Here is a 22660-nt window from a genome sequence, read left to right on the forward strand (position 1 = left end):
CTATCGAAATAAAAGATATGGTAAAACATCGAATAATGATTTAGGATTTAAATTATTAAAAATTTATCATTTCACATCAAAGATTTTATATAACGGAAAAAATATCATATTTACAATTTATTTATATTTAATAAATTCATTATAAATTATAGTAAAAAATATTAAACTTTTGTAATTTTGTCTGAAATTATTAAATACAATAAATCAAATAATAAAAAAACCGTGCATCGCACGGGCTTCCATCTAGCGAATTTGTGTTAGTAATTTTGTGTTAATTTTTGGTCATCAATGGCCGGTAATTTTTAGCTTAATTTTTAAAATCCTATGTTTAAATTAGTATTTCTAATTATTACTTACATTGTATTAATTTGGGATACTCAACGATTATATGTTTATGTTTTATTTACAAAATGTGTTTTTTACATGCAAATCTAACACATCATACGACACAAATAAAATTTCGTATCAATACAAAACCACATCAAGCGAATTTTGTGTTAGTAATTTTGTTTTAGTTTTAGGTCATCAATGTCCGAATAATTTTTAAAATCTTATATTTAAATTTATATTTTTAATTCTTCGTTACAATGTATTTGTTTAGGATACTTAACGATTATTTGTTATGTAATGGCATACGATTAGATGTTGTATACTTAATGTATGGATGACTTTGGTTATTTTTGGAGATGATGAAAAAATTCCAATGCATAGATTTGATTTTATATCGCAACAATTTTTCATTTATTGGTAAATATATTGATTTATTTTATATAAATGTAAAGATTTAATTTATATCAATTTCAGTTTGGCTAACGTTTCACAGTTCAATTTATCCATTGATGTAGTAGGTTGGTTGTGGACGAGGTTGGTGAATCTATCGAAATAAAAGATATGGTAAAACATCGAATAATGATTTAGGATTTAAATTATTAAAAATTTATCATTTCACATCAAAGATTATATAACGGAAAAAATATCATATTAACAATTTATTTATATTTAATAAATTCATTATAAATTATAGTAAAAAAATAAATATTAAACTTTTGTAATTTTGTCTGAAATTATTAAATACAATAAATCAAATAATTAAAAATCTTAGATTGAAAAAACCGTGCATCGCACGGGCTTCCATCTAGTAATCCCAATTTTGGGCTCAAAACAATCCCACCTTTTCGAAATTTGAAAATTATCCCATCTTTGACTCCATCTGCTCAAAACGAGCCTTTTTCCTGATTTGCAAATTTAGTAACCTGTTTAAGAAGGTGACACGTGTCACCTACTTATTGATTTTCGTCTTTTTAATAATATTTTTAAAAAACGGATAATTAAAAAAAATTAAAAACCCTTTCCCACTTACCGGATCATTTCCCTAGTCGGACCGACCCACCTCCCCCTGCCGGAGCTAATCCCTCCCCTTGCCGGAGCCAACTCCATCACCTTTCTTCCTTCCTCATCCTTTTCCCCTTCCCCTCCTTCGTCCATTGATTTCAGCCAAGAACCCAAACAGCCACCCCACTCTTTCCCTAAAAACCGACCACCCCCAGCACAAAACACCCACGACCAGCCACCTTATCCCCGAAACACCCTACCCCAGCGACATCCACCCCTGAAACGACGTACCCCATCCTAACCCCACCTTGAAACGGCTAACTTGCTAGTGGAGGATGTAAAAGTAATGTCAAGTATCTTGCAGATCTGTAGCATTTTAGAAAAACTCATCAATTTGAGATTTGATTGAATTGCCTTCCCTAAGTTGAAAATCCATACCTCTGATTTTTCAAAAGAAGTGTCACCTTTCTAATCTTGTAAAGTTACTCAAACTGTAGCCATTACCTGCTACTACTCGATAATTGTTTAACAACTTCATGGAGAAACGTGTTTGGTTATGGTGGGTAGCTATGGAGGGGGCTGATTCGGGTGGGGGTTAAGGAATGGGGTAGTACGCTGGTGGTTGGGGAGGGAGGTTCGTGGCTGGGTTGGTCTTATTTAGGGGGCGGGTTTCGTGGGTGGCTGGGGTGGTTAGTGTTAGGGGGTTTTGTGGGTGGATGCGGGTGATCGGGATTCAGGGTTGTTGGGGTGGTCGAGGATAGGGGAGAGAAAGAAGGTGGTGGGGGTAGGGGTTAGATGGTGATATGGTGGTGCTTATGGAAGGGTGGTGGTTATGGTAGGTAGCCATGGTAGAGTGTGCTAAGTTGGCAGACGAGAGATTAAAAAAAAAAATAATAAAATAAAAAAAAAAAATTAATCGGTTAAACTGGTTGTAGGTTAAAAGGCTCGTTTTGAGCAGATCGGGGTTAAAGATGGGATTATTTCCAAATTTTAGAAAGGCGAGATTGTTTTGAGTAGAAAAGCCAAAAGTGGTATTATTAGTTTTCATTTTTCCAAAAAAAAAAAATGTCTCTCAACCTTTTAACTCTTTTCTCTTTGAATTATACGGTTTTCAATGTACATTTTTTTTACCACAAACACCTATACTTAGTATTGAAAAACACAAATCATCATGTCTATCATGCCACATGTAAACTTTATTATTCACCAATGTCACATGTCACCTCATTTAATTTTTTTTAATCCTCCATCTCATATTAAAAAATAAATAAATAAATAAAACACTAGCTTTAATTCAATACATGTTTGAATGTTTTTTGGTTCACTTTCCCCCAATTTAATATCTTCTACAATTACATTCAATTTTCACCCCTTCTTCTCCTTTATAAACCATTCATTTTCTAATAAAAACATTTTATAAAATAAATTTTTATATTATATACCTATAAACAACCCATGCATTGCACGCGCCAGAAAGCTAGTTACATATAATACTCCGTATGACTTAGGAGTTTATAAATTACAGAGTAGTGAATTTTTTTAATCAAAGTTTTAAAAGTTCGACCATAAAAGTCAAAATGTAAAGAATAAAAAAGATTGGAAGGATAAAGTTTTTAAAGAAGGTCTTGTTTAATTCATTTTTACTTATTTCAGGAAAAATAAGTTTAGATAAAATTATATCAGAAAAAATAAAAAAGTTCAAATTAGATTAGATCAGAAATATAAAGTTATGATCAGATCATTGTTTTATGTGCAGGCTTTTATCGCTAAAAATCTTTAATTTCGTAACGAAAAAAATTATGAAAATTACAGATTAATAAAATACACATTATTACGAATCTAACAAGACCCCACTTGATATAATTTTTCTTTATAGATTATCGTACACTTAACGTAAAAGCTTGGTCAAATCTTACAATCAGATTAGATCATACCAAATCAAATCAAACCAGATTAGATCAGATAAGCAAAAATAAGGTGAACTAAACAAGCCCGAAGAGAAGAAAGAATTGAAGAAAAATTAAGTGATATGAGTACTTTCTCAACTCCTAAATACTCCCTCGGTTTTTTTAATAACGTCACTTTGATTTAGGTTGTATGCACTATTCACATAATCACTTTGACTTAAATTTTTTACTATTATAAAAGTAAAAATGTTTTTTTTTTGTATATCATTAGTAATGTTTATTTTCATGATTTAAGGGTTTTTTTTACACAATTTTTACTAATAGACAATTAAATATAGATCAAAGCTATGTCTCGACAAATGTGCCGAATATTAAAAACACAAGCTATTGGGTGCAGCAAGTTATTCGTACGGCGTTCCTAATAACTACCCCAAACTTCTTATCTTCCTCAATGTCTTGCATTTCATTCAAACACCATTTTCTTCCACTAACACCTCCCATGGCAGAAAAATTGATATACCAATTGTCGCTCCCATCGGTGGCGTTGTTATTGGCGGTGGTATCGTCGACGAGTAAAAACTCGTCGGGATCAAAGACGTCATCCAGGGCGGAAGAGAGAGAAAGTTAAAGAGAATTGAAGAGGATGGAGAGGAGAGAAAAAATAAAAATTGTTGATTATATTTGTTCATGATTTATGCTTGATAATTGCTTGAGATTCTTGGATTTTTCGAAATATGCCCAAAAAAATCGAATAGGGGCTTTCTTGTGTGATGTATAATTGTTGAAATTTATTGTCCCATGTGATTGTATGTTGAATTGTGAGCGTTTTGATCAGGGGCGGTTCTGGGCCGGAGCAAGGTGGTCGACGGAACAGGGCCCCTATATTTGAGGGGCCCCAAAATCTAGATATATGTAATTAAGTTTGGTATAATATCATGAAATTGCAGTTGGAGTAGTGGTTAGAGCAAGTATACCGTGTATACAAGATCTTGGGTTTGAACCATGCATGATACAATTCTTTAATTTTTTTGGGAGCTGGACAGCTGGCAACCTGGCATTGAATGTACCATCCACTAAAACCTCCAAATACATTGAATGTATCCTTCCTCTAGAAACCTCCACCCAAACCAGCAAACCCATTTTAATTCCCAAAAAAATTTCCCAAAAATTTAGATATCTTTCTTCCCAAAATTTTTTCAACCTACCATTCTAATTCCCAAAAAGAACTCTACATCTTCCAAAACTCTATATTTTCTTATTTACTTTCTATTATTATCTTCATTTTCTTCAGTTATTCAATTAATATTCAAATTTTTTCATCTCCCAAAATTATTTTTCCCATATTAATTCATAATTTCAACGGTTAAATCTTCAATTTTAAGATGAAATTAATTATTAAACCGTTGTTAATCTCCCAAATTTTCTTATATATGCATTTTATTCACTCTTTCAATTTTACAAATAAAAAAGAAATCTTTAAGATAATCTTAATTCCAAAATTCTTTGCAAGTATTGTGAGTATAGGCTATAGCTAGTAATCGGAAAAAAAAACTCATCACAAACCTCTTCGGATTCAACACCGGATACGACTTTTTGTTAAATTTTAATATCTAGGTATGTTGAATTATTTCCTGTTGTTTAATTTAAGTGCATTTTTCTGATTTTTATTAACTTTTTTTTTGTTGAATTTTGTGGGTGGGAGTAGAAGTTGATCAATCGACGCTTTTGTCATTGGTGAAGACTTTTGATACTGCGCTTGCTGTGTATGAAGGCTTCTGCAATTTAAAACAGGTTAACAGGTTTAATTTTTTTGTTTTTATTTACTTTTTTTTCTGGGGAATTTTTAGTGCATTGTTGTTGAATTTGAGGTTAATAATTCCATTGAATTTTGTTGAAATTGAAATAGTTGGTGTAGTTTACTGTGGAATTTGTTGTTTATTTTTTCATTTGCTCATTTAATTTTATTTTTAATTACTGATAGTTTTTTTTTTTTTTTACACAGATTACCGAGATTGATGATGGAATATTGGATTATACATAACAATTAGCGATATCAGATCTGTCGAATTCAATCTTTGGCTTATTACAAGCTATTTCTGGTGATATTTTTCCTCTCTATCAAATATTTTGTGCAATTGTGTTTAATATGTTTCGAAAGTATCCATCTGGACATGAAAAACGCAATTAAATAAAAGAAGGAAGATCAATTCATTCAATCACAAAAAGGTGCTTTAGATAAGGTTTTTTTTTAAAAGTGCCACAATCAAGTGAAAACCCTATTGACTCAAAGTTTCTAGATGATAATAATGTTGGTGGTGATAATGTTAATGTTAATGTTGATAATGATAATGTAGATGCTAATAATGCCAATGTTAATGTTGATAATAATAATATTAATGTTGAGCAAGAAGATGTGAATCTGAATAATGTAGATGATTTTGAACAAAATGTGGAAGAAAATTTAGACCATAATATTCACAATGTTGAAGAAAATGATTTTGTTTCTCATGATATATAAGATCCAAGGATATGGGGAGCTCTTGATCAAAAGTCGATTGATATTTTGGCTATCAATGGCCCTAAAAGAGACTTAACCATAGTGAAAGGCCCTAAAGACAAAGTATCTAGGAGATTTACTTCAAATTTGTATACTAGATATTTGCCTAATGGTGAAACTTGTGATAGAGATTGACTTGTTTATTTTAAAGAAATTGACAAAGTATTTTGTTTTTGCTGTAAAATCTTCCAAAAGGGTCATTGAAAAGACAATTTGGTTAATGAAGGATATAATGATTGGTCACATATTAGTCATAGACTTAAAGAACATGAAACAAGTGTTGATCACGTTTTGAACATGGCTGCTTGGTGTGAACTAAGAAATAGATTGAAAAATAATGAAACAATAGACAAAGTTGCCCAAGGCCAATTTCAAAGAGAAAAAGAGTATTGGAAAGGTGTCATTATTAGAATAATTGCTATTGTGAAGTTTCTTGGTAAAAATAATCTTGCATTTCGTGGGAAACACGAAAGGTTATATCAAAGTAGCAATAAAATTTTTTTAGGTTTGATTGAAATGTTGGCTGAGTTTGATCATGTGATTATTGAGCATGTTCATCGTATTGAGAATGGAACTATTCATCATCATTATCTTAGCCATGATATTCAGAATGAATTGGTACTCTTACTTGCTTCTAAAATCAATGATGCTATTATGAAAAAAATAAAAGAAGCAAAATATTTTTCTGTGATGTTGGATTGTACACCTGATGCTAGTCATCAAGAACAAATGACTTTAATTTTAAGGTGTGTTGATAAATGTTCAAATTCTTATAAAGTTAAAGAATTTTTCATTGAGTTCTTACAAGTTAATGATACTACTGGTCTAGGACTGTTTAAAGTGTAAGAAAATGTGTTAATAGCTCATGATCTTGACATAGATAATATCAGGGGACAAGGATATGATAATGGTTCTAACATGAAAGGTAAACATCAAGGTGTGCAAAAGAGATTATTAGATTTGAATCCTAGAGCTTTTTATTCTCCATGTGGCTGTCATAGTCTTAATTTAGTTTTGTGTGACATTGCAAATGTTTTACCTAAAGCAAGGGAATTCTTTGGAATAGTCCAACGCATTTATACTATATTTGTTAGTTCTACCAAGAGATGGCATATTTTAAAAGAAAATGTTAAAGGTTTAACTCTTAAATCATTATCTGCCACTCGATGGGAAAGTCGTGTTGAAAGTATCAAAGCAATTAGATTTCAAATAACTGAGATACGTGAAGCATTACTTGAAGTAGCTGATGCTGACAATGACCATAAACTTCAAAGTGAAGCTAGATCTTTAATTAGCAAATAATGAGCTTGGTAGTTTTGAATTTTTGCTTGCTACAATCATTTGGTATGAAATTTTATGTTTTGTAAACTTTGTTAGTAAACAATTACAATCCCAGGATATGCTGATTGATATTGCCATTAGTGAGATTAAAGGACTGATTTCCTTTTTAAAAAAATAAAGAGAGAATGGTTTTTCAAAGGCCATGGATATTGCAAAAAAATTAGCTGTTGAAATTGGAATCGATCCTATATTTCCTCAAAGACATATAATACGTAGAAAAAGACAATTTGATGAAATAGATGGTGATGAAACACTATTATCTCCTAAGGAATCATTTAGAATCCAATATTTTATATACATTATGGATCAAACTATTGCATCATTGTAAAAAAGGTTTGAACAATATGAATCGTATGAGAATATCTTTGGCTTTTTGTTCAATTCTGATAAATTGCATTCAATGGATGATGAGAAACTTTCATCTTGTTGTTTTAATTTTGAAAATGCTCTTAAGAAAGGTGAGGTTTCTGATGTTGATGGAGAGAATTTATTTGTTGAGTTAACATGGTTTAGAGAGTTTTTACCCAAGGAGAAAATGGGAGCAATTGATTTATTAAATTTTTAAAAACGATATACTTGCTTCTCAAATGCAACAATTGCATATAGGATATTATTAACAATTTCTGTAACCGTTGCTTCTGCAGAATGGAGTTTTTCAAAGTTAAAGTTCCTGAAATTGTACTTAAGGACGACCATGTCACAAGAAAGATTAAATGGACTCGCTTTGATGGCAATTGAATCTGATCTTTTAGATGAAGTCGATATAGAGAATGTCATCGATGATTATGCTACAAAACATGCAAAAAGAGCTACTCTTTTTAAGTGATTTCTAGGATTTTAATTTAATTTTGACGAATTTTATGATGTAATGAATTTTTTTATCAAAAAAAAATTGGGTATTAAATTTATCGAGTAGAAGGCCCCATTTTGAAAAGTTGAACAGGGCCCCATAAATAATTTGCAATTTTAGCCCCGACACTGGTTTTGATAACAAATGCATGTATTTTGGTTGAGAAATGAGCAAGTTATATTATACCCATGAGCTTAGTATGAGACCTTTAATGGAAGTTTTGTCATTGTTGACATTTTAATTATTTTTATTTATATCAGCCAACAAAAGGAACACATCAACCAACAAATGAAACATATCAGCCAACAAAAGAAACATATCAGCTAACAAAAGATAGATATCAGCCAACAAATTGAACATATTAGCCAACAAATGAAGCATATCAGCCACCAAAAGGATGAAATTAGCAAACAAAAGCCGATAAAATAAACATATTAGCAAACTGTACATATCCTCTATCAAATAATACATATCCTCTAATAAACTATAAATATCCACTATCAAATAACACATATCCTCCACCAAATACTAGATCATATCCTCTAACAAACTGTACATATCCTCTATCAAAAATAAATTGTACATATCCACTATCAAATATTACATATCCTCTAACAAACTGTACATATCCTCCATCAAATAGTACACCATATCCTCTAACAAACTGTACGTATTATCTATCAAAGATAAATTGTACATATCCTTTATCAAATACAAAGTACTACATATCCTCTAAAAAACTGTACATATCCTCCAACAAATAATATATATCCTCCAACAAACTGTACGTATCCTCTATCAAATAACACATATCCTTCAACAAGTTGTACATATCCTCCATCAAATAATACATATCCTCCACCATATACTACATTATCTCATATACTTGCCGCACAAAAATTCTTTGGTGCGGCTTGTCGTACCCAATACCTTCTATTAAAAAATGGAGGGAGTATTTACTCTTGAGTTTACATGCATGTAATTTCTTTGTTTGGTTTTTTATTTTTTTATTTTTTTTTGGTGTTCCACCCGCTTCATCCTTTAGGGCTAATTCGAATTCGGAGATCAGTTCTGGGTGGTTAGCTTTCAGTCCCTTCCTAATTGTTGTTGTGGGGGATCGAACATGCGGTCCTCCCTATCAAGTGCAGTTCCAGTCACCAATGCATCAATAGTCAATTGGTTCTTTGTTTGGTTTGTGAATGGGTGGAAAACAACAATTTTTCTCAATGGTAGAAAATTACACTCTATATGGTAAAATACATAATATATTCCTTTAAGAACGGAAACCATTTTTTCCTCCCTCTTCTTACCCTTTATTGTTTTTGCTCTCGTCTATCCTCAACTTTTCTATCCTTTTTAATTTCTCTATAACTTTTCTTGTAAGAAATAAATATACAAAAACTAATTTGAAATTGTGGTTTTCTACATATCTCCCATAGACTCAATTTGTAGTCATATGCAATTTCTTTTTCAGACTTTAGAAACGTGAAATATTTTACTTGTATCAAAAAAACATGATTTATACTGTACTCCTATTAGAAAAAAATTGTTGACCGATTATTCCATCACATCAAGTGCATTTTGTGATAATCAGACCGTGCAAAATAACTGAACTACTGAAGCATCACAGTCCAGTCTAATTATTAATATTTGATTAGATGAATCAATTAGCTGAATTAGTGGTTAATCAATAAGCATTCCTAAATATTCATTAAAAACCGTAATTATCAGTACTTTGAAATTCTTCAACTGAAAAACTAATAAAGGAAAACCATTCCTCTTCTCACAATAAACCATCGACCTCTCATCTCCCAACACCCCCTTATATAAGCCAACCTGACTGCAATCCTTTTACCATCACCAATCTCACAAAATCAACTTCAGCATGGGCATCAAAAGCAGCGTTTTCGTTCTTTTAACAGTTGCATTATTCCTGATGCTGAATGCAACATCAGCAAGAGACTTCCCTCTTGCTGCTGTCAATCCAAAAATCATAGACCTCGCAGCAAGATTACAACTAAGTGCTGACGGTACTAATACTACTGATTGTTGGGGTTCCCTGTCAGAGCTCAGAACATGCTCAAATGAGATCATCGGCTTCTTCCTCAATGGATACACCGACATCGATGCCCCATGCTGCCAAGCCATTGAAGTCATCATCAACCATTGCTGGCCTTCAATGCTTGGTGTTCTCGGGTTTACTACTGAAGAAGGCAACTTGCTAGCAGCCTACTGCAGCAACAACTCTACTGCAGGCACTGTAACACCTGCTGGTGCACCACCTGTAACTAAAAATACTACTGGCAGTCACTTTTAGTCTCCCACTTCTTGCTGTAATTTCCTGTTTTTTGTCTGGAGCCTTTCATTTCTGTTAGTTTTTTTTTTTTTTTTTTCTTTTTCTTTTGGTAAGATCCATGTTACTTCAATCAGATGTTTAAGTATGAGCAACACTAGCTCTAAATAAAACAGACTGTCAGACTACTTGTTTTGATACTCCTTATTTTACAAGAACTTCAACACCCCCAACCCCAATTTCTAAGTACATTTATATAATTATTGCAACCCAAAGTTTCAGTACTACTTCAGAGGATGACATCAGGGATCTGACCTTTCTAACACTTTATCAGCTTTGGATTACAACAAAAATCTGCATCTTACAAGTTGCAGGGTAGTCGAATCTCAAAAACTAAATATGTCAACAAATTTGCTTACAAACTGAGAAATGCAATATGAAATATCCATATAACTACCATGATGATTCATATAACTCTAAAGCAAAGCATAATGATTTTGAGTAAACAATGGATCAATAGGGGAAGAGAGAAAGAAAAAAAAAAGATTTTAACTTCAAATTCATACCCTAGGAATTAGGAAGCACACAAACTAAAGAAATAGACCAATAATGTACTTTGAAATCTAATGTTAGAACTGTTCGGTTTATTATTGACTAAAAATATTAAATATTAAAAAAGAAGAGTATGGTTTCGTAAAAGATTACAGAGTAAAAAAGAATATACAGTATCATTCTGTGAATCAAGATCCTTAAAGACTTAACTTGTTGATTCTTCAATTTAATGTTTCCTTTGAGTTTTTAAGTTTCTAATATGCAACTTTTTATGCAAGTTTCTGTGCAACAAAGTGCTTATAGGTATAATAGTCATGGTGGAAGCTGAAATAAAATGAAACAATAAACATTATGGGGGCACGTTGCAGCTGTACTGGAAGATCTTTGAAAGTGAAGGATTAATACACATAAACTGGTATAAATTGAAACATGCAACAACTCATTAAGTCAGTTATATGGATGATGAAGCTCCAAGTATCAGTATTCTCAATAGCTCACACACACACAGTAAATTAGAAGTACTACAAACTACTCTACAACACAATAATTTGAAGATCTTATCATACGGTTATTGCGATCTGCCACTCTACTGAGTAAGAAGCTTAGAGTCACATGCTACTATTTTAACTCGGCTGACATTCTCCTGTAACTCCTCACTTTTGAACAGAGCGTCCTGTAAGATGAACGTCCAGACATTGTCGCAGAATCTGTAGGTATGCAAATGTCCCTGCAAAATATGTTTCAGAAAATATAAGACATATATACTGGCACTTTCAGCAACAGAAATCTAGACAAGTATTCTTATTTGGTTTGTATCAGTCAATTGATCATTAGTCCACAACCATGAAGAAGGGACCCCAAAAGTTTCGCATCATCTTCTTGACATATAAAGAAAAGCCTTTATCAATACATTAAAGCCAAACTCACAGGATCAGTTGAGATTAAAATGTACTGCTCCATTTTAGCTCTATCAAATTTGCAGGTGAGTTCATATTATTGATTTATTAACAAATTGACATATACATTAAATATTAATGATACATTAACATTAAGATCAATCAAAATATTGTACAGAGCTGCAGTCAATGTCCAGTCAAAAGCTAAGAAGACCTGGGTTAGTGCAGTACTCAACAAAACCACATCTGTATTTTGCTAGATTAATCTACAAATGAGCATTATCTCGTCCAGAGATCGAATAAATCATACCAACAGATCCACATCTGCATTTTGAGAGATTAATCTTTACAGAAGAAGTATTTGAAGATTAAATATCTCAAACCCTGGGATCTACTTCAATTAGGGGTAAACTTAACCACTCAATTTCAACATTACTCAGAAAATCCCGACATGGGATCAACTAGATTATTCTCCAAATGGTATATGATCAATTCTCAGTATACCACTAACCCATTCCCTTGTGCAAAACATGTAGATCAAAATTTAGCAGTACTTTCCTTGTACAAATTGTACACAAATAAATCAGTCACACCTCTATAAAAGCTATATAGTCTGAAAATCACCATTCAAAAAACCTTAGGACTTAGGGGGCGTTTGGTAGAGTAATTTTAAATGCAGGAAACAGATTCAAATAAGTATTTCCATTTCTAGTTGTTTGGTATGAGTTGAAAGTAACAAATACCGTTTCTGGAGGGTAAAGGGTAACAAAATCCCCCAATTTATTACCCTTGACAAATTAGTGGAAACAAAATATGTTTCTTACTCAATCACAACATACTCAAATTGTTTTCATTCTATTAGGATACCAAACATATAGTAAAGGTAACGTTTATCATTGCCCTATCCCCTATTCATTTAAATCCTTTCCATTCCGTAATATTTAATCTCCAAAAAAACTTATTGCACTCCCACTATGAGAGAGTAAAAAGAGTACAACTTTCAGGCATTTTTATACATTCTGCAAGTCATATGCTTGCTACGATACTCCCTCAATTCTACCAAAAATGTCATCAAATTTCTTGCAGATACTAGTTACTTAATAAAAATTGTTTTGGTAGAATAAGGAAAGATAATTAAGTTAATATGTATCCAAAATAATAATAAGGAAAAACCAAAGCAATAGATTATCATACTGTCGGATTTGAGGTAGCATTATCCTACAACCATCTCATCTCTACTTCTTTACAAACATGAGAGTACATATCTCAACACTATTCCCCCTATTTCCTAAAAGACTACTCCTATTTTGTATGATTTTAACCTCCACAAACCCTAGCACACAAGCATAATACACAGAGGATGATTAATTGATTTTATTATGTATTTATACCTTCATCGCCTCATATTAACATCACCCATCATCTGATTTCCAATATTACCTTAGTAAGTAAGTTCATTAAAAATTTACAAGTCAACTCCGCCATACACTAACATTCAGTATTCAGCTAAAGTTAATCCTAAACTATGCGTCTCCAAAACCACACAGATTTAACCATACTTGTTGAATACAAAACAACTGAATTCCATATCCAATATACAATGTTGCCATTCTTTTTCTATTCATTAATTGGAAGGCAAATCATTCTCATAAACAAACTATTAATATTTCTAATCAAATGGTAATGCTTGATATAATTTGATCAAATCCAATACCTTGATTGTTACTTTGGACTTCACTTGAGCTTCGAGAGCTTCGGTCATTGACTACAATCACACAAACACAATTAAACATTAATATTACGAGGGAAAAATAAAACTTCTTACAAACAGAAAAAACATAAACAGAAATAAAAAGAAAAGTAAAGACAAAAACGTTTAATTCACTACCTTATCAAATTGAACAAGAACTTGGATAGCAAGCTCAGGACTAAGAGTACCACTCTGAACCATCTCATCTAACGTCTCCGTCAAACACATTCCAATTGTCGACCTTCGATACAGCTCGAATGTCGCCATTTTTATACGAAGATCTGCGGTCAAATTCTCCAATTAATCAACTTTCAATCACTAACAAATTCAACATTTTCAAACAAATTATTGCCCAATCATGTTAAGCTCAGATTATGAGAAAACTGCGAAAAAGATCAGTGAGACGAATTTCGGTACAATAAAGTAAAATTATTTCGAAATCTAATTTAAGAGATTTTAACAACTTCAAACAAATTAATCGGAATCTTACAAAAATTGAGCTCAAATAAGAGAAAAATACGAGAAAAATTCATGAAAAATTCGAAATTACATTCATCTGATTCCAACGATTTCAAACGAATTAATCATTCACAAATTCGGAATCATTCGAAAATTGATCTTAACATATGAGAAAAACTACTCAAAATTCATCAAAATGATGAAATTAAGTACTAAAAAAAGGCAGAAATTCGAAAATTGAGAAGTAGAAAAGTACAATTTAATGAGATAAGGCAACTTGCTCTGAAGTAGTTTGGTGATGTTGGTACGAAAATTGGAGAAATTTGGGTGTTTTTATACCCTAGCATTTTCTGGATTTGGTGTTTATATAGCGCTGACCGACTTTGTAATTACTGGACAATAATACCCTTCATGGGCTCAAAGTATTTACTGTTTTGACACGGTACATCGTTTGGATCAATTTATGTCAATCCATTTAAGATATAACCTCGTTCTTTATTGGGCCACAATGCTTTTTTCTTCTTTCCTTTTTGTTGTTCTTAGCCCTTAAACCATTTTTGGAACTTTGATTGATATTCTTTGTCTCTAACTCTATAAGGTCCTATTCTTTTGAACTTTTGGACAGAGTAAATCAGGTTATTATTATTGTTATGTATTATTACTATTGTTATTAAATATTAATTATTAATATTATTATCTATAGTTTTTTTTTAAACAATTATCTTTAGTTATTAATTATTATTATTATGAAATATTAATTATTACATATTTATTATTATTATTATGATGATAATTAAATACTAATTATTCTTATTATTTAATAATAATTATTATTATTATTTATTTATTTATTTTTAAGCAGAACATATTTAAGCATAGTAGAGTAGATTTCAGCAGAGCAAAACAACTCAAAAGAACAAGGCCTAACACTGTTTGGTATTCCCCTCGTTTTTAGTATGTGCGCTACTTTAACCTTTGTAATAGTTGAGCCCTACACCCTAGTGTAGGGTCTTCTACCTACACCCCATGTAAAACTACGTCGTTTGATCCCACTCCTCCACTAACCACTAATCTCTAACCTTCATTAACCACAACAAATTGTTTAACCGCCCCTACCCCACATATATATACATAAAAATTAAAAATTAAAAAAAAAAAATCAAATCATTTTCTCTCTCCCCACTCATCTCTACATTTTCTCTCTCTACACCCATTTCTCTGCCATTTTCTCTCCCATTAAAAGCTTTAATTGCAAAGTTGTTTCAAAATCATCACAAAAAAGTGTTCAATCACTATGAAATTCAACAAAACAAGGCCCAAAATCCAAATGAGTAAGTTATTTTGTTTAAATTTGGAACGAAAAAGAGCATAAACCTTAGATTTTACTAATTTTTTGTTGTGATGTGTTTCGAAAACACAATTGAAACATCAACCATGAAAATTGTATATCAACGTAAGTATTATACTATAGTTTTAGTAATTTTTATTGAAAAACTAGTAAATTAAATCAATACATTTTTGCAGAGTGAAGGAAACAGTTTCAGAGAAAAAAAAACAAGATTTTGAAGAAATGTAAGCATTAATAAATATAGTTCGTAGTTTTTTTTTTTTTTTTTTTTTTTTTTTTTTTTTTTTTAATTTTATAAATGTTCATTTTCATTTTGTTAAATGTTCATTTATATATTAGTATGTTGTCATTCACATTTTAATAAATGATTAATATACATGTTTATTCATATATTAGTACATAGTTTATGTAATAATGTTCATTCTTTTTCATAGTTTGAATTGGAAAATTATTTTGATGAATGTTCATATTTATTTTGGCAGATGTTCAGTTATATACAAGTATATGATCATTCACAATTTCACATATTAATATACGATTATTAGAATTTTGATAAATATTCATATTTTAGTCATTTTCTTCAAATATCTCAGTTCATTTCAATTTTGAATTTCAATATATGTCTTTTCTTATATAGATATTTGGTAAATCAAACATTGATAACTTCAAGAGTTAATTCACATATATATTTCATGTTTATCGATCGTTATCTTTCATGGTCATTTTCAAAATAATAAATGTTCAATTATATATTAATAGATATTCATTTCATATTAAATTACATAAATATGTTCATTTATGTATTAATAGTTGTTCATTTCCATATTAATATATGGTCATTTCCACAGTAATATATGTTCAATTCATTTATATATTAATACATGTTCATTTATATTGATAGATGCTCATTTCCATATCGATCATGTCAATTGTTACACTCATCCATGTTCGTATTCATTTGAAAATTGGTTCATTCTAACACTTATTCTTGCTCAAATCTAATAAAGTAATTTATATGTTTTTTTGTCTATTAGTTAAACAAAAATTTGTGGATATAATGATTTAAACCACACAATAGCAAAGAAAAAAGAAAAACGGCAAAAATAAAGAAATCAAGAAGGCATGGAGTCACCAAGCAATATGAACCAATAATAACACGTGCTTGAATTCTTCGAATTTGGATTGAGAAGTTTATTTTGTTTGGTTATATGTGTGGAATTGTATTGTACATTTTAATATTTAATATTTTAATTTTTGGTGATATACAATTTTATTTTGATTTTATTAAGAAGGAAATAAACTTTTTCTTTTGCCCTTAGTATACTACTATATATAAATCACATCCTTCAAAAGCAAACATTTAGATAATATATATATATAATGTTCATATTAGGAACAACATGTTCATAAACAAAAAACTAAATATTCATAACAACATGAATTGACATTTTGCATTAACAACTGTCAAATTTGTATCTTCACTAAGTATTTGATAAACAAACTAAGTTATACTCCGTATGTCATAATTCATACAATGGTAGATATTGTTTATTAATAATTATTAGCATAACAGATGTTCATTTACAAAAATTTTAATAAATTAGTAAAGAAAAAACCTTAGAAATAAAATGAATATCTTCATCATGTGATATGTTGGATCTGATAGTTGTAGGGAATTTTTCAACTCATCTTTTGAGCTCCACAGTGTTCATGCTTTTAGACATGACGGCGTTCCAAGGAAAAGAAGCTAGAGATAAAAGAGTCGCTAACAAGTTTTGGGAACTTGTAAACCGTTCACGGGTGTGAAGGTTACACCCCATTCACGATCACGGAGATCACTAACTCCATAGTGGTCCGAAACCATGACTGGATGTTCGGGGATGATGGTACAAATCCAACCAAAAGAGATTGAATCCGCCCTAAATCGACCTCTACTTAATTCATATGATATTCATGTGCGCTTTCGATCAACATACATACATCAAGTTAATCCTAAACCTGTTTAATATATGCTGGTTGATAATAAGTGCATAATTAAATCTAATATCGGTGATCACTTCAATTAAAATTATTTGGCCTAAATTAAATTATTAATTATCTTATTAGGCGTGATTTCAAATACAAATTCCCTTTAAACCTGCTAAAAGGGGCGTGATTAAGCAATAACAATAAATCATGAATAATCAAGCAACATATGATTAATACAACAATTATCATCATAATAACAACATCAAAATATCGTTAATAGTAAGATCCTAGGCATGATACTAAACAAATTAATTACAAATCCTACCATGTTACTAATAATCAAATCAAAAACGTTATCCTAAACATGATACTAGAAATTATAATCAACATATCCTAAACATGATACTAGGAATCATAATCAACATCCTAATCATGATACTAGAAATCAAAATCAACATCCTAATCATGATACTATAAATCAAAATAACATTATAAACATAATTTAATAGAATTTCTTACTTTGATGCCTCATTCTTCTTGCTATTAAAACAATACACACGTTAGTAAACTTCAAGAAAGTGAAATCAATAAAGTAAATAAATCAAATGTGGATTGAAATATAGATTTGGGACCAAACCCTCAGAATTATTAACCTTTCATGTCGAGGTCGAAGGCAATGTCGAGTATGGCTATGAGTATTCAAATCTCGCGAAGAAGGTATTGTAGATGATTTAGATGTATCAAGGATGTGTTTAGGCTAAAGCTAAGAACATTGGAATTGAGAATTTCAGGTATTATGAACTTTAGGTTAAGATGAAAATTATGATGGTTGTTGATGGCTATTGTCCATGATAAAAAATGAGGAGAAACGACCTCTATTAATAAGGAAAAAAAGAGAGTCGAAGCGATCATAAAAAATTAGAATTTAAATCGGAATAAAACAGCGCGATGGAGCTGGCGCGCCGCGATGGTCTGCAGTTTTGAGGTTTTTGTTTTTATCATAACTTTTGATCCAGAAATTGGAATAAGATAAATAATATATAGTTGGAAAGATCTGGAAGTCTACTTTCCAACCCAATTAAAATCAGATTGATATCTTTTGTAGAATTTGAGATATGATCAAAATAGTAGAACAGTTTCAGTTTCGGATTATTGAAAGAGAAGATTTATTCAATATCAAACTATTTGATCTTTATCTTTTCGAAAAGGATAGATTAGAGCCTTCTAGAGGACTCTAGAAGTTCCTAAAACATCCTAATTGGTTTAGGATTGGGAATATGGTAATTGGACCTTCACATGATCATTGGGTCGTAGGTAAGGTGGACCTAGGTTCGGTTTGGGCTTGGTTTACACTAGTAGAAAAAATGAATTCCGTAGCGCACTTTTCGCATCGGTTCTTGAAAATCGGTGGGAAAAGTTATGGGTGGGATTGGGGAAAATACTTTTCCCATCGGTTCCTATTGAACCGTTGCCAAATCACATTTTTCACACCGGTTCAAACCGGTGCCAATTACGGAATTATAAAAAAAAAAAAAGCGGTGGTAGGGATTTCGCACCGGTTTCAGACCAAACCGGTGGGAACTGCGTTTTTCGAACCGGTTCAAACCGGTGGCAAATTTTAATAAAAAAAACCGGGCAATGTATTCCTTCTTCTTTCTTTCTTTCTTTCTTTCTTTCTTTCGTCTTTTCCCTGTTCTATTCTAATTTTCCCTCTCCTTTTCACCTTCAACTTGTATCTAAAAACCCGAAAGAAGAAACCTTGTTGCCCTAGCTTTCTCACACCATTGAAGCAGCACCTCCGCCTTCTCACTCCATTGAAGCATGTAACACCTCCGCCTTCGCACTCCATTGAAGCAGCATCTCCGCCTCCATTGAAGCCGAATCTGAGCTTTCTCGCCTCCATTGAAGCCGAATTTGAGCTTTCTCACCTCCACTGAAGCAGCGTCGAGGTAATGTTTGTTCTTAATCTATTTGAATCCTTCGATTCTAGGGTTATTCGTTGATTTATTTTTCAATTTCATATTTGAATCCTTCGCTTCTTCAATTGACGTTTGATTTTCGTTTTTATATTTTAGTTATTATTATTATTATTATTATTATTATTATTATTATTATTATTATTATTATTATTATTATTATTATTTGTGATGGTGGCTGTTGATGGTGGCTGCTGTTGGTGGCTGTTGATGGTGGCAGGGATTGAATTGAAGCAGGGGTGTAGAGGGTGTGTGGCTGTGTGGGCCTGTTTTTTGTTGTGGTCTGGGTTTGCATGGCTGTGTGGGCCTGTTTTTTATTCCGGTCTAGGTTTACATGGCTGCTGGTTCTGGGTTTGCAGGGCTGCTGGTTTTGGGTGCTGCTGGGTGCCTGTTTTTTTTTTTTTTTTTTTTTTTTTTTTTTTTCTGATTACGGGTTTCAGTGTATTCTGGCAGAACAATTGCTCTGGTTCAGGGCGTTCTTTCTTGCAGATTGGTGTGTAGGTGCTTTGTTTTTGGGTTGGCTGCTGGTTGTTTTTTGGCTTGTTGTGTTGTTGTTGCTGGCCTAGTTGTTAGGTCGTTTGTGTAGGCGGTTGGGTTGGTGTTTTGCTGCGGCTTGTTTTTGTGCGTTTTGGGTGTTTGGCCTTTTTACTTTTTGAGGGCTTGCCCTCCTTTCACTAGTAGAAAAATTGAAAAAGCCATATGAAATTACAGATGGATGTGGCCTAAAGTGAGACACATTGAATATAATCACACCCAAGCCACATCAATCTATGAAAATCATTTTTTTAAATTTTTTTAATAATTTATTTTTTTTAAAAAAATTGTTTTTGAAATTTTCTATAAATTATGTACCTATATATCTAGGGCTTTGTCAACTTTATACTTTTATTTAGCATATTCTCTCTTCTTTCCTTTCTATCTCAAGAAGGGCAATGCCTTTTCTTTGCTTTTGTTTTTGTTTTATTATTCTATTTTGGTTCTTTGAAGATTCAATAGAAGCCATGGTTTGATGTGTAGATATCAAAATATAGAAACATCAAGTACGTGCTTGCATCGGCTAGCTTAGTAAGGAGTTGTGTTCTAGATTAATCAAGGTCTTGGTTGGTAAGGATAGGAATTGTATTCTAAATAAATCAAGGTTTCGATTAGTTAAAACTTGAATGCATAATAACACTTGTTGAGAGAGTTTTCTTCAATTGGGATATCTTTCGCTTTGAATTTTCATTTACAATTGATATACAAGTATATGTATTATTAGCTACTAAATTCATGGACTCACTTCTTATTAAAATTTGATGGACTTAGTTAAATGTAGTTCGATTGTTTACAATTGTTCAGAGTGATACCTCTGTTTGTGAAAAAAGTATCCATAATTAATGGAACATTATATCATTGGTGTGTTACACTCCTTGTTCAGTTTCCTAAACTAGGATGTTTTTAGAATTGTTTCTGACTATACTAATAGATTACCATTTCATTAATGTCTGCAGTTATCAAGCTTAAAGATTCGGGCACGAAGACCCCATTCATTGCTGAAGCTTGTATCTTGCGGAAAGTGTCTCTCTTTCAGGCCGCCAAGGTAAATGACTGTAACGGCTATTGAGGCTTCCATGTGCATCTGTTAGTTTGATTAATGATGCGTTATTCTTTAGCAATGTATGTAGGTATTAATTACTTACTAACTTTTGTTTTTCCTTTTTAATTTTTTTATAGATTCATATGTGAATTGAAGCACAAGTTTAGCTTGAACCCTACAAATTTAGCTCAATTGTGGTATGAATTATAAACTTAGTCTATGTTTCTTTTTCTTGATTCATGATGAAAGTTTTCTCATGCTATTACAACTTGTGTATTGTTTAATGACAAATTAATACAACAATATATAAATTCTTGCATCATCATATGCCTAAATACCTGTTCAAGGCTTTCTCATTAGGAGAAAGTCTTGAATAGTCCCCGGTTGGGACTGTTCTTGAACATTTACTCTCACTTAGGTGGTGAATGTATGTCTTCTTTTTTCTATTTTAAGGAACATATTGGCTTAGCATTTCCTCGATCACCATGTTCTCTAGGTACATATGTGGGTAAGTTATTACCTACATCGTGTACTTGGAGAACTGGGGGGAATTGCTGCCGGATTTTCCTTAAAATTGGAAAGTCAACATACATTCACTAGTGAGAGTAAACGTTCAAGGATGGGTTAGGTTGGAGTGATAAGGACCCTTTGGAAGCATATATGCATTATTGTATCTATATGAATGTTATATGCATGGTGTGTGTTTAAATTTGATTTACATATATAACAGATGTAGCAATTATACATTATTCATAATATGTTGCCATGTTTAGAGGCAATTTACTTAATGGAGAAGGATCATGGCTGGATGTATGATAGACGTGATACATTGAAATTCTTTGATGGGGTTCAAGAGTTTTGTGAGAGGGCTTCATCTTATCAGCGCAGAATGGGTTTCGATTGCCTCTATTGTCCTTGTGTTGATTGTAATAATGTGAAGGTGGTTAATAGTGTTGATATCATTAGAGATCATGTAGTTTGTCGTGGGTTTAAGCTTAAATACCATGTGTGGATTTGGCACGGTGAAGAAGGAGAGTACAGTGGGGATGTTATTGGGAATGATGTGCATGATGATAGAAGCAATGATATTCGTGTGGACGAGGAATACAAGAATGATGAATTTATTGCTGATAATGGTGATGAGGATGGATTTGATGATGATCAGGTGGATGAGGTGGAGGATGAAGGGGTGAATGAAATGATGCGTGGTGTTGAAGGTGACGTGTTTGAGTCGTTATTGGAGGCTTCTAAAAAGCCTTTTGTATCCTAGGTGCAAAAAATACTTCAAACTATCAGCTGTGCTAACACTGTTTAACATTAAGTCGAAGCATGGGTGGACGGACAACAGTTTTACGTCTTTGTTGACCGTGTTAAGTGAGATGTTGCCTGACGGGAATGAAATTCCTAAGTCATACTATTATGCAAAGAAGCTCATGTGTCCATTTGGTTTGGAGTATAAGAAGATACATGCATGTCCTAATGATTGTATTTTTTATCGAAATGAATATGAACAATTAGAGGAGTGTCCACGATGCAAGAAGTCGCGCTACAAGCGCATGAGTTGCAATGCTGGTACGAAGGGACCTCCTGCGAAGGTGTTGTGGTATCTTCCCATCATTCCAAGGTTTAAGCGTCTTTTCTCAACACCAAAAGACGCAAAAAACTTGAGGTGGCATGCAGAGGGAAGAAAGAAAAACAGAATGCTGAAGCATCCAGCCGACTCCATGCAATGGAAGAACATTGATATGAAGTTTGGTGAATTTGGTGATGAAGTCAGAAATTTAAGGCTTGGGTTGTGCACGGACGGGATGAATCCATTTGGCACTCTTAGTACCCAGCACAACACATGGATGGT

General features: G+C 32.1%; 2 protein-coding genes across 3 annotated transcripts; one reads left to right on the plus strand and one right to left on the minus strand.

The window, feature by feature from the left end:
• The first annotated feature begins 9591 nt into the window (after positions 1-9591).
• Positions 9592-10916, plus strand: LOC110706927 (egg cell-secreted protein 1.4-like). The gene has a single exon (XM_021884923.1). It carries the CDS (start codon positions 9873-9875, stop codon positions 10302-10304), a length of 432 nt encoding a protein of 143 aa, XP_021740615.1. The 5' UTR covers positions 9592-9872; the 3' UTR covers positions 10305-10916.
• Positions 10917-11223: 307 nt separating this feature from the next.
• Positions 11224-14296, minus strand: LOC110706928 (transcription initiation factor IIA subunit 2). 2 transcript variants are annotated; one of them, XM_021884925.1, is made up of 4 exons: positions 14194-14296; positions 13617-13759; positions 13443-13493; positions 11224-11559 (listed from the first exon to the last, which is right to left on the minus strand). In XM_021884925.1, the coding sequence occupies exons 1-4, from the start codon at positions 14282-14284 to the stop codon at positions 11419-11421; spliced, it is 426 nt and encodes a 141-aa protein (XP_021740617.1). In that variant the 5' UTR covers positions 14285-14296; the 3' UTR covers positions 11224-11418. The 2 variants fall into 2 exon arrangements, with proteins under 2 accessions (XP_021740617.1, XP_021740618.1); XM_021884926.1 differs by lacking the exon at positions 14194-14296 and adding an exon at positions 14029-14165.
• Positions 14297-22660: the final 8364 nt, after the last annotated feature.

This window comes from Chenopodium quinoa, unplaced genomic scaffold (assembly GCF_001683475.1).
Source record: "Chenopodium quinoa cultivar QQ74 unplaced genomic scaffold, ASM168347v1, whole genome shotgun sequence".
Classification (NCBI taxonomy): Eukaryota; Viridiplantae; Streptophyta; class Magnoliopsida; order Caryophyllales; family Amaranthaceae; genus Chenopodium; species Chenopodium quinoa.